At 49.3% G+C, this 12040-nt stretch overlaps 1 protein-coding gene across 1 annotated transcript in view; it reads right to left on the reverse strand.

Moving 5' to 3' along the window:
* The window catches only part of ADAMTS17 (ADAM metallopeptidase with thrombospondin type 1 motif 17), a 354066-nt gene that overhangs the window by 101931 nt on the left and 240095 nt on the right, over positions 1-12040 (reverse strand). The window contains exon 15 of the mRNA XM_028122793.2: positions 3640-3760. Coding sequence (XP_027978594.1) covers positions 3640-3760 — 121 coding nt within the window. The remainder of the gene's footprint in view (positions 1-3639; positions 3761-12040) is intronic.

A 12040-nucleotide genomic window follows, 5' to 3' on the forward strand; every position in this document is an offset into this window, starting at 1 on the left:
ACATTCCTCTTTCTCCCAGTCTTTTTAGCTGGGCAGAGATGAAGTTACCTTCCTGATTAGTGAATCTACTCTGTCATACTTGGAGTCACCCAGATGTTCCGTGACCGGAGGCTTTATACCATTTCCAAGTTTGATTTTTCCTTCAGCCTGAAATGTCCTTTCTCCACCTGCACTGTCAGTTCATTTCTACCTGTCTTTTATGGCTCAGGGACCACCCTCAACTTTCAGGAGACCTGGGTGAGGCACCCCACCAGAATCTGAGGCCCCATAGCACCCCCCCCCCCACTGAGCTGCCTCCGCCTCACACGTGGACTCAAGCGGCTTGCCTGGGGGTACCCTTCCTCGGCAGTGACCAACTTGGTGGCCGTTAACTTTAATTTCTGTACCCCTCATGCTTAAAATGTAGTAGTGTCGCACAAGTGTTTACTGGGTGACCGGTGGTCAGTAACTTTGCATATGTACATTCCAGAATGCCAGGCCGTGATGACAGGCTTGCGTTTGATGAAACTATATTAAATAGTGATTCATTCATGTGTGAGTGAGCATTTCACGCACAGCCTCAGGAAGCAGAATCCACACCGATAGGAGCTTCTGCTCACAGACTCCGATGGTGAGGATTTGGAAGAAACGGCTTTAGATTTTAGATCAAAGGTGTGACATCTGGCAACCCCTCAGAAGGACAGAACTTTCCAGGTGGGCAAAGCTAAAGGGTGCTTATCTTTCTCTTAAGGTTTGCTAATGATGAGGGAGCAGAAGGCAAGCTGAGGACAAAGCATAAGCTGACACCCTGCAACCTTCCCCCACTCCTGGGTGGGACATGTGTGACATTCTTCCAGGAGTCTCCCAACTAACCTTGCTAGAGGGAAAAACAACCTTAACTTGACGATGGCAAGACCTCTGGTATTTAATAGGTATCTTGTAGGTCGGTCCTCTTTAGCATATGAAAGTTCTTTTGAAACCTCCCTTTTCCTTACTTCTGCCAACTCAAAGTATATCATCAGCCACTCCTCGAGACCCCGGTGCGCAGCTCCTTCTGCCCACGGGTCCTGTCCCTGGGCTTTAATAAAACCACCATTTTGCACCAAAGACGTCTCAAGAATTCCTTCTTGGTGGTCAGCTCTGGACCTCATCCCACTGAACCTCGCCTATATTCTAAAACCACATCACTAAGGCTTTTGTGCCTCAGAAGCTGGAAGGAAGCACATACGTCACAAGCCAGGGTGTAGACAGCTACCCCCAGGATTCCAATGGCTATCTGTCCCTCCAGGGAGGACTGGCTGCCTGAGCCCCAGAATCCTGACCACCCCACGAGGAAGGCTGCACATTCCTGCCCACCTTCCTCCCGTGCACATATGGGGCCCAGGCACCAAGTAGAACGGAGAAAGGGGTGATAAGAAAAAAAAAAAAAAGAGTTACTGTGATTGGAAGAATGGATCTACTCATGACGAGATTAAAGGTCAACAAGTGGATTAGACTGGGGGAAAAAGAAGAGAGAACCTTTTTTCGCCCCATCGGGTGAGTGCATGCAGTGGAGGTTTTCAAAGATGTGTGGCAGAAACAGCCTTAGAGTGCTAGTGAATCGCCCCGGGGGCAGGAGTGGGCGTGTCTGTGCTCCCCCTGCCTTCTACTGAAGGGAGCAACTCTAGTCCAGTTTATTGGAGTGGCACATTTGATTTAAATAAAGGGTTCTAGGGGCACCTGGGTGGCTCAGTCGTTAAGCGTCTGCCTTCAGCTCAGGTCATGATCCCAGGGTCCTGGGATCGAGCCCGGCGTTGGGCTCCCTGCTCTGAGGGAAGCCTGCTTCTCCCTCTCCCACTCCCCCTGCTTGTGTTCCCTCTCTGGCAGTCTCTCTCTCTCTCTCTGTCAAATAAATAAAATCTTTTAAATAAATAAATAAATAAATAAATAAATAAATAAATAAAGGGTTCTAATGCTTCCTTTTTTTTTTTTTTAATTTTATCAGTAGTAAAACTTGCCAACTGCAGAGGTTTTGTTCCTTGTTGCCCTTGCTGGCACATTAGGCAAGGTCAAAGTCTCATGGCAAACTGGAGCTGCCGTCCAAATAAAGGAAGTAGCCTACGACATATCACAACAAATAGAAATCACCAAAGCTCCAGAGCAGAGTTGTTCGAGAACTTTCTGCAGTGATGGAAACCTTCTCTCTTGGGCTGTCTGGTACAGGAACCCCCAGCCACATGTGGCCATGGAGCACTTGAAATGTGGCTAGTGGGACTGAGAACTGAATTTTCAAGATTGCTTAATTTTAATTATAATTAAAAATTGAATAGCCTGTGGCTACTGTCCTGGATGACATGGCTTCAGAGGACACTCCCCCCCAAACTGACTTGCTCTGGCATTACCTTCCTCAGTTTATCTCAGGAGCCACGCAGCAGACACAGATTCTAACACGTTTCCTCTTGCATAGGCTGGGCACCTGTCTTTAAAATCCAGAAACCCGGCCTGAAATGTCATTTTTATGCATAATCTTAAAATTAAATTTTGTGCTTGCATTTGCCTCTGGTTTTGCGGTCACAGATCCTGCAAAATGCTTGTGCGATAGGTTGCCCTTTCGGCAAGGTACCGAGAAGGAACGTCTCCTCTAGACCAGGTCTCCCATCCATACAGAGAACAGGGAGCATTCACAGACTTCTCCTCTCCGCCTCAGTCCCAGAGCCCTGTGTTCTGTGGGACAGAGAGGATTGCTCGGGATTTGTTCTCTTGTGGTGGTAAAACTGAACTGAAAAGCTTCTATCCAAAGCCATCATTCAAATTAGAATAGAGGCTTTTCAGCTCAGCCCCACCCAACAAGCTACCTTGGTGATGTCGCTCTTGGTGACGTTGGGTGAGTGGACACTCACTCAGGCTTTGAGAAGAGCTCTCTCCCCAGATGACCTGCCTTACCTCCTGCACCTCTCATTACGTATGTATCAACCCCGATACCTCCCTGGACATCATAAGCTGGGGTCCTCCAGGACAGGAGATCAGAAACCATCTCCCACCTCCGGGCAAAGTAGCTTACAGCTGAGTAGGTGGTTCAAGCAGAAAGACTAAGAAGACCCATCAGCTGAACTTTGATGGACGTCTCTAAGCACAGCGTTGGGGGAGGTCTACTATTTAGGAGACAGGAGACTCGCCTACTTTGTATTCACAGCTGGCAGAAGCAACTCAGACTTCCCGGAACAAATGGCTTTAAAAGCATTTTAGGGATGTGCGTAAACGCTGTGCTACTTTAACTGACAGAAAACTCAGAGAAAACCTCTTCCATCTGCAGGTAAAAACAACATGGCGAGATGTCCCATCAGAACACAGGCTGATGTGAAGCTTCAGGGGGACCGGTTGGGCAGGGCAGCTCCACTGAGCTCCACAAGCAAACTATTCACTTCTAGGAACCTCAAGGTATTCTGGCTAACATGTTTTCTCTTTGCCTTTCAGCAATCCTAACACTGACGTGCCGGGTCGCCTATCTATCATTGACTAGCCCTTAACAATGAGGTGCAGAGAAGGCATGTGACTCTTGGCTTTGGGCAAAGGGAATAAAATATTGTCCTTCACTTGCAGTAACCCCTTGGGTCTCCCCCTCACTTGTTCCCCCTCCCCCGGAGAGGCCAGGGTCCCCTTGCCCTTGGGCTTCACACTCACCTGTGCCCCGAGAGTGGCTGAAGTCACCCTTCACCACGCGGCACGTCTTGCCATCCCCGCTGCAGACCCCACACCGGTCTTCCTTGGCCGCGGACCCGATGATGCCATCACAGCCAATTTTCTGAACGACCAAAGGGCTGGGTTATTCCAGGTTTAAGACTAGAGGGATTTTTCAAAGAGGATCTCTGCAGGGCTGACTTCTCCAATAGGCCCAGCAAGCGTGGTGCCTGGGACGCACCATACTTTCAGAGGCCCGAGAAAATATTTTATTTTAAAATCAGAAGAGAAAAAAAAATGAACAGACTCCAGATTGTAGCATATCTGTCTTTATAACCCACATAGTTGTCACACATATTTTTTATTATTTGTTAGGGAGGAGGGGGCCATGAAGGCAAAAAAGGCCTCAGAAGTCCCACTGAGGCTAGAAGCCCTTCGAGCACTGCCTGAGGAAGAGGCCAGCCTGACTCCCACACACCTTCCAGGGTGGCTACAACTTCACAGGATTCACGTTTCCTTTGGAGCTGCATGGGGCACCTCTATCTTGGTTGGAACAGCCCGCAGAACAGGCTGGAGAAACCACCCTGACTTTTCTGTTGAGGTCAGGAAGCCCAGAGCTCATTCAGACACAGCTGGGAATGAGCCCCCCATTTCTCCGTTGAGACCTAGCCCAAGAAGACCCCTCTTTCCCAAACCTTTCCAAAAAGGCCTGGGTGAGGTCAGAGAAGAGTAACCTGACCCTGAGTGGCTCTGGGCAGCACAGCCCAAGGCAGTTCATGAAAAGTGAGAAAAAGCTGTGAACTCTTGTTTTTCCTTCAAAAACAAATGCATGAGAATTTTATATTCTGTAAAACAACATACTTAGCTTTATAGTATGGTGAACACCGAGTATTTAATTGTTTACTAGTTAAATTGCTGAAGTTCCCCTCTCCACTCCCTCAACCCCTGCCCCCCACAAGTGAGTACTTCTAGAACAAGACTGAGTTTCCTCATCGCCCTTCATTAAGGATTGGTGCTTCAGGCCATGAAGGAGTCAACAGCCAGATAACTCAGGCCAAGGTGATTTCGCTCCTTCCCATGATGCTTGGATGGGTGCTAGAAAGCTGCTTCTCTCCTTGCACCCCACTCTAACAGGGCAGGGCATGGAGCAGAGCTGGCTGAACAGCAACTTCCTCTTGGCCCCAACGGCTTACACCTTAATCAGAATCCTCTGCTTTGTGATGGTAGTATTTTTGTGTTTTTCCCTTTAAGATTTATTTGAGACAGAGAGTGAGCATAAGTGGGGGGGGAGGGGCAGGAGAGAATCTCAAGCAGACTCCTTGCTGAGTGTGGAGCCCGATGAGGGGCTCGATCCCATGACCCATGAGATTACGACTTGAACCAAAACCAAGAGTGGGACGCTTAACCGACTGAGCCACCCTGGCGCCCCAGCACTGGTTCTTCAACAGGAATGGATGTCCATCTCTCCAGGAGGGCTATCAAAACAGACTGCTGGATCCCACACCCAGCGTTTCTGACCCAGCACGTCTGGGTGGGCCTGAGGATGTGCATTTCTAACAAGCTCCCAGGTGATGCTGCTGCTACTGCTGGTGGTCAGGACCACCCTCGGAGAACCACCACATTATGCGATGTTCTATGAAGAGTAAGTGTGTGTTTTTCCTAAGCAACAGTCCCAAAGTCTCATCCTGGGATCCTTTCATTTCTTTAGGGAAGAATTATGGGAAAATTACTGTTGCGTGTCCAAAAACGGTAGCATAACTGAATACATTTCAGTAAAGACCTGAAGATCTGCTAAGTGCTGAGCAAGGTCAGTCCAAAAATGACCATTAAGAAAGAGCAGTATTTGGAAAAGAAAAGTTCAAATGTGTTCAAAGTAGTAGAAAGACAGGTCAAGGGCAAGACTGGGGGCTTTAGCAGCCAGAGGTCAGGCAAAGGAATGAATGCAGGCAAGAGTACCTGAAGGAGCTGGGGAGATTTAGGTGACACGTGGAGACCCAGGTGGTAACTGGCACAGACTGCAACACCTTGTCGGGGCAGGACACCCAAGGGTGGCCCGTAGGTAGATCAGCTTCCACAGGGTACCTAGAACCAGGAGCGGCTGAGATTCGTGATCTGGACTGCTGGCTGGTTGTTGTCAAGTTGCTTGATATAAAATGATGCCGGCTAAGAATCCAAGGCAGCCAAGATCCAAAATTTTGCTCAACCAGCATGCTCAGCAAAGGCTCTGGAACCAAATCCGTGGGGCCACACGTGTGTGTGCTGCCCATCTATATTGTACCTGTGTGTTCAGAGCTCCAGCCTTTTTCTGGCCCCCTAAACCCTGACCCCCTAAACCCTGACCACTGTCACGTCACCCTGACCTGTCCACATGTGGCTTCCCCATCACTCAGGTGCTTTCAGGTCTAGACTCTTCCTTACATGGGCTTCCTATTTTCTTTTAACCATACTCCCACTCAGCAATAGTGGGTCTCTGGCTTGGCCATCCACTCCCTATCTGGTTCCTCAGTTGGAACTGCCTGATGAAATGCTTTCTAGATGTTCTAGGTTAACGTCCCACTCTATCCAGACAGCTTCCCTCCCCAGCCCCAAGGACAGCACCTGACAAATCTGAGGCCACGCAGTAAACTGTCTGGCGGGGCCAGGAGCAGTCTCTCACCTCTTGCGTCCCAACCCTGGGCCGGCTGGGTGTCTCCCCTGATTATCCTCAGCCAAGGACCAGGGATCACTGGGAGAACTTCTGGAAAGGGTGGGGCTTCTTCTGAAGGCATGCTGGGTTTGCAAGAACGTGTAAACGTTCAGAAAAAAAGAAGCTAAAGGAACAGGAGAAACGCCATCTGGGGGGAAAGGGAATGTGAATGGAGAGTCTGCGCTAGGATCTCAAAAGGCCTTCTGCAGCCTGGCTAGGAGATCAGGACGAGGAGCAAAGGGTGTGTTTGCAATCTGCCAGAGCAGGAATTCATCTAGAAGCAGAAAGGACAGGCATCGGAGGTACTTCAGGAAGGAACAGGACAGGGACTCAATGGGAGGAAGGGCCCTTAGGAGAGCACACACTTTCCTGGATGAGCAAACCACTTCTCCCCCAGAGTCCCCTGAAAGAAGGACCTTGGTGACAAAGAGACAAGTAACGAGGAAAAATCTTGGCTTAAGTGAGCGCTTGCGAAGCCCCCACACAGCCAGACCAGCACCAGGTGCCTTAGTGGCTGATCCTGGCAGATGCTATTGCTCCACACAAGCCGAGGCAGGTCAGGGGGCAATTTTCTACCCCTCATGAGATTCTTGTCATGGCTCCTGAAGCACCGCATAAAGAACATGTACACGTGTGCATGGCAGTGAAGCCCCAACCAGTACCCATTTAGACCTCATAGGATCCAAAATTTAAGTAGATACCATGTTTGGAGTTGATTTCTTTTTTTTTTCCAGGGATGAAGTCCAAGTCAGTCGGGAGCCCAGCAAGGCCTGATGTCTGTGGAGCTGCTGGGGCATGCTGGGCCTGCGTGGAGCTAGCCCTTGCCTCTTTTCTGAGAGTCAGGGATGTTTACAGGCAAGCCCTGGGGGGCCCATCCTCATCAGCATCTGGTCGTCTCAAGAGGCCAAATAAAGTATCCAGAGTGTGGGCTTAGATCTGGATCTGAGACACCGGGGGATCCTTTCTGAAACGTGGCCACCTGCTTATTTTTTGGTTGGTCATGGGAGCTAAGATTAGTTTATGAAGATGGTATGCCCTTTTGGACAAAGTCTTGCTCTGGATAGCCTAAAAGGATCAACTCCCCCCAGTCTGACCAGCAATGGTTAATTTCTAGGGTGGACAGAAGATCTCCCAGGCCAAGGGACACAAGATCACCTGGGGTAGCAGTTCTCCAACTCCAGCATGCCAGAGTCACCTAGAGGGCTGGACAGGTCACCCATTGCTGCTGTGGGGCCCAAGGATTCGTCATTTCCAGTGAGTTCCCAAGGTGATGCTAGGGGCCCAAGTCATATTGGGAGACCACTGTCCTGGGTTTGGCAGCTCAGAGATAGAGACCCTCAGGGAGACAGCCATTGCTGTCAGATGCCAAGCCTTCTGTGTCCTGAGGGGGCAGTACCTATGTAACCCTCCCTGTCTACCCCCCCCACCCAATCCCCCCAAGGGCCCCAGACATGAATTCCCACTGGGGAAGTAACTCCTGTCGCCTCCATCCTCTGTCACCCCTGAGCTAAAGCAGTTCTGGGCTGAGGCATCCTGGAGGGATGTGGGGGTGCCCAGCTGAGCCATGAGGACAACAGAGGCTGGCTCCCCTCTACTCTCAGGAAGCAATGAGAGCACCCTCTTACAGTGGTGCTCAGGGTGAGTAAACGATCCATGGGAAGATCTATCATAACAGAATGTCTACTTACAAAACCACAAATGCCCTCAACCAAGGGTCTCACAGATCACCTGGAGGCTGTTCAATCCTTCTACTCACAGGAAGGTTATACTTCTACACCTCTCCACCGAGGAAACAGAAACTCAGATCTAGAGCCTTCAACAGCCTTGCTTGTAGGATTCACATTCTCTTATGTGTTAAATTGTCAAAGACTGTGTACAAGGGGAAACTGCTCTGTTATTTTCTCCTCTTTCCCTAAGCAGCATCTTGTTTCTATTTTAAAAAATCAGCTTCTTTTGCTAAGACTTCACCTCTAAGAACAAAGGTATCCTCAGACATGACTTCAAATTGTACCTAACTGCCTTCTGGATCAGGGCTAAATTACCCAGGCCGGTAGGCCATCAGCTTCTCTTCCCTAAATGTTATGCTCAAGATTGTGGTCACAACAATGCATATCCTGAGGATAATTACATATCTGGATATGAGCCTCAGTTTCCCTGTTCTTAAAGCAAGAGTAGTAACCTCAACCTCAGAGGTAAAAAATTACCTCTGCTCTGGCTCACCACCTGGGGCCCTGATGACGGGAGGGTGCTGTCAGGACAGATGGAGACTGCACACAGGCCAACTTCCTTCTAGGGGCTTGAGGGACAGCTACCACCTGTCTGAGCAGATTGGGGCTAAATAAGGTAATTGTCCTCTATCCCTTTTTCTTCCCTGGAACCACTGCCCTCTCCAAAAAAGGAAGAGCGGGAAGAAGAAAGTAGTCAGGACCACATCCTTCCCCCTGTCCCTCTTGGTAGAAGATGCGCAGAGAGCCAGTGTTTAGGGGCTCACCCATAGGTAGGCTCTCCCAACATCTCAAGCAGCGTCCCTATACAGCCGGTCACTGTCTGCCCTAGAGAGCTTCTCAGATCAGGTGCAAACAGGAACGCATGCAGGATCACCCTTTAAGTTAATTCTTCAGGACACTCAGGGGCTGGGACAGCTTTGTGTGCTCTGCCCACTCTGCTTGGTATTATTTTAGGTATCTAGTGTGGGGGGGGGAGAGGGAGAGAGAGAATCTTAAGCAAGCTTCACGCGGGGCATGGAGAGCTGTATGCCAGGCTCGATCTCATGACCCCAAGATCATGACCTGAGCTGAAATCAAGAGCTAAACGCTTAACCAACTGAGTCACCCAAGTGCCCTATTTTTTTTTTTTTAATTAATTCCAAACGTTAAAGGAGTTTTACTAATTGTATTTATGAGGTCTGGTGTTCTAAGAGGGCAAGATGACCAAACCAAAGGAAACTGCAAACAATAAACTCTAGAATCTCCCCATGTTTTCCCAGTGATCCCTAGCAGTTACTTTTCTACATACTCTAGGCGTTCCTGCTACCCATTACTGAGCTTTCAAAGCAGGTCTTAAAGTTCCTGGTCAGCATCTCTAGGTGGGAGCCCTGTTCTGCTGACAGATCAGGGTATATGGCACTAGGGGAGGACACTGCCTGGGCATAATTAATCAAAAGCTCAGGATGGTGAGGAACTGGTGGAGAAAGCACAGGTTCTTTCTGGTAGAGACAGACCCTGTGAAACTAGAAAGGCTTTAGTGCTCAGCACTGTGTTCCAGAGGAGGGCACAGGATGAGCCAGGGACAGGGTGGCCATTTTTCCCCAGAAGTGAGAAATATCCATCTTTAGTGATTTGAAATCTGGATTCTACCCCTGGAATCCTTCCCCTGATTGATGGAAGATCACCAGCGACAGACAACCTCTTGGTCACCACATCTACTGGCTCTTTGTCCATCCTCGTCTTCTTTGACATGATGGTTTTGTCCCCTGAAAGACTCTGGTGTCTACTTTCTCTCCATGTTCATGGTCACAGCCCAGTTTAGACCCTCATGATTCAGGACATGACCTATTGTACCTGTTTCCTCCCCTCTGCTGCCAGATTAATCTTCACCTAAGGAGGTGAGAAGACCCACAGTGGTGGACCTCCACCTTAGGAATTCAAGATGCTCCATGACACCATCACACCTGCTCATCACTTCAGCTCTCCATCCTCCTCTGAATGCACACTGAACCCAATCTCCTCCCAGCCCCGTGCTACAAGCCCCATTGCCTCTCAGTTACGTGACTCACCCTAACAGCCTCCTACCTGGTTTCCTGGATTCCACTCACGCCCCACCACAGCCAATTCTCCATAACCAAGATGGCTTCACTCCTCTGCTTCAATCCCTCCACTCCTGTCAGAATGAAATCTAGATTCCTGTCATGACCTGTCAGGCCCTGCATGGCCTGCGGCCCTGACACCTCTGCCCTCACGGCCACTCCTTTTAGCACCTGCCACCCAGCCCTCATCTGCTTCTGGAACCTGCCAGCGTTGGAGCCACCTTCTGCCCGGAGCATTCTGTTTTTTTTTTTTTTTAAACTTTTTATTTATTTATTCATGAGAGACAGAGAGAGAGAGAGAGAGAGGCAGAGGGAGAAGCAGGCTCCCCGCTGAGCAGGGAGCCCGATGCGGGACTTGATCCCAGGACTCTGGGATCATGACCTGAGCCGAAGGCAGACGCTTAACCATCTGAGCCACCCAGGTGCCCCGGAGCATTCTGTTCTGCCTTCATGAGGCTGGTTCTTCCACAAACGCAATCTCCTTGGGGAGAACTGTCATGCCATTCAGTCTTCCTCAGCCACCATCCCTCTTAACCTATGACACCATTCTCTTCTCCACGTGGAACAGTCCTTGGAACAACCATGTTTGTGAGTTTATGAGTTTCTCACCTGTACACTGCATGGGAACAGGGACCCCCTCGGTCCTGTTCACCACTGAACGTCTAGCACACGGAATATGCTCAATAAATCTTTGATGAATGAATAAATCAAGTTCCACCCTATGTACTTTCTGCTATGTCTAAACCAAACCTCACTGGCTCTCAATCACTTCACCTGGTGTTCAATTAATGCATAAGAATGATGGCCTCGGGACGGGGACGCCTGGGTGGCTCAGTCAGTTAAGCATCTGCCTTAGGCTCAGGTCATGATCCCAGGGTCCTGGGATCAAGTCCCACATCGGGCTCCTTGCTCAATGAGGAGCCTGCTTCTCCCTCTGCCTGCCAACTCTGCCTACTTGTGCTCTCTCTCTCTGCCAAATAAATAAAATAAAACCTTAAAAAAAAAAAAAAAAAAAAGGATGGCCTCTTACCAAGCTGGGCCCCGGGCAAACTAGGTGTAGCAGACTTTGGTTTCCAGAATGGGTCCTCTGCCTCTCTCTTCTGTGCCCTGAACCTGCCAGCAACCCCTCCCCAATGGTGAAGTTTATTCTCTCCTATTTTGGACCGGGACTCTCTCATACGGGTTTGGATGGTACTTGGTTTTTTTTCATTTTGCTTTTTCCTTTGGCCAGGAGGAGAAGCACCTCATAGTTATCTTCTAACTATGCCTCAGTCTCTTCTGTTGGAGGGATGCCACTGACTTGTTTTAATTTTAACGGAAGTTCTCTAAACCAATAGTATAGCACCCGGCCCAGCATTTCCTGGGCTCCTGGGTTAGCTACATCAACTCTTGCTGGGCTTGTCTTCTTCTTTTTGACTTTACCTTTGTTTTGCTAAACCACACATGATTTCTTCAGAACAGATGCACAGAAACTAAAATTTCTGAGTTCTTCCGTGTCTCAAAATTACTTTATTTTGTCCCCGTGCTTGATAATTTGGCTGCAGAGAATTCTATGATTATCCTCATTTTGTGCCAGGGTTGGTGTCTCTGTTTGTTTTTCTTGGTCTTTCTTGTTCCTGTTACTGGTTTTCTTGAAAGAGCTGATGATCTCTGGTTGACCACTCATATTTGAGAATGAGGCACAGAAAGGTAGACTGAGGGGGCTCTGTATTTGGGGATGGAGGTGTCGTGCGGTAGGCTTCCATTTGGGACTGGTGGGGGGGAAACTGGGGTCCACTCCCCAACCCAGGAGGGTGAGCGCTGTGCCCAAGTACTGAGGTCACACATCTGCTCCAGCTGCCCTTGAACAGTTTCACACACAACTTTGGAAAGGAGCCCCCGATACTTGGCGTGAAGATCATTACCCAACAGCC

This window comes from Eumetopias jubatus, unplaced genomic scaffold (assembly GCF_037043125.1).
Source record: "Eumetopias jubatus isolate StellerSeaLion01/CBP00866 unplaced genomic scaffold, mEumJub1_p1.0 scaffold_7, whole genome shotgun sequence".
NCBI lineage: Eukaryota > Metazoa > Chordata > Mammalia > Carnivora > Otariidae > Eumetopias > Eumetopias jubatus.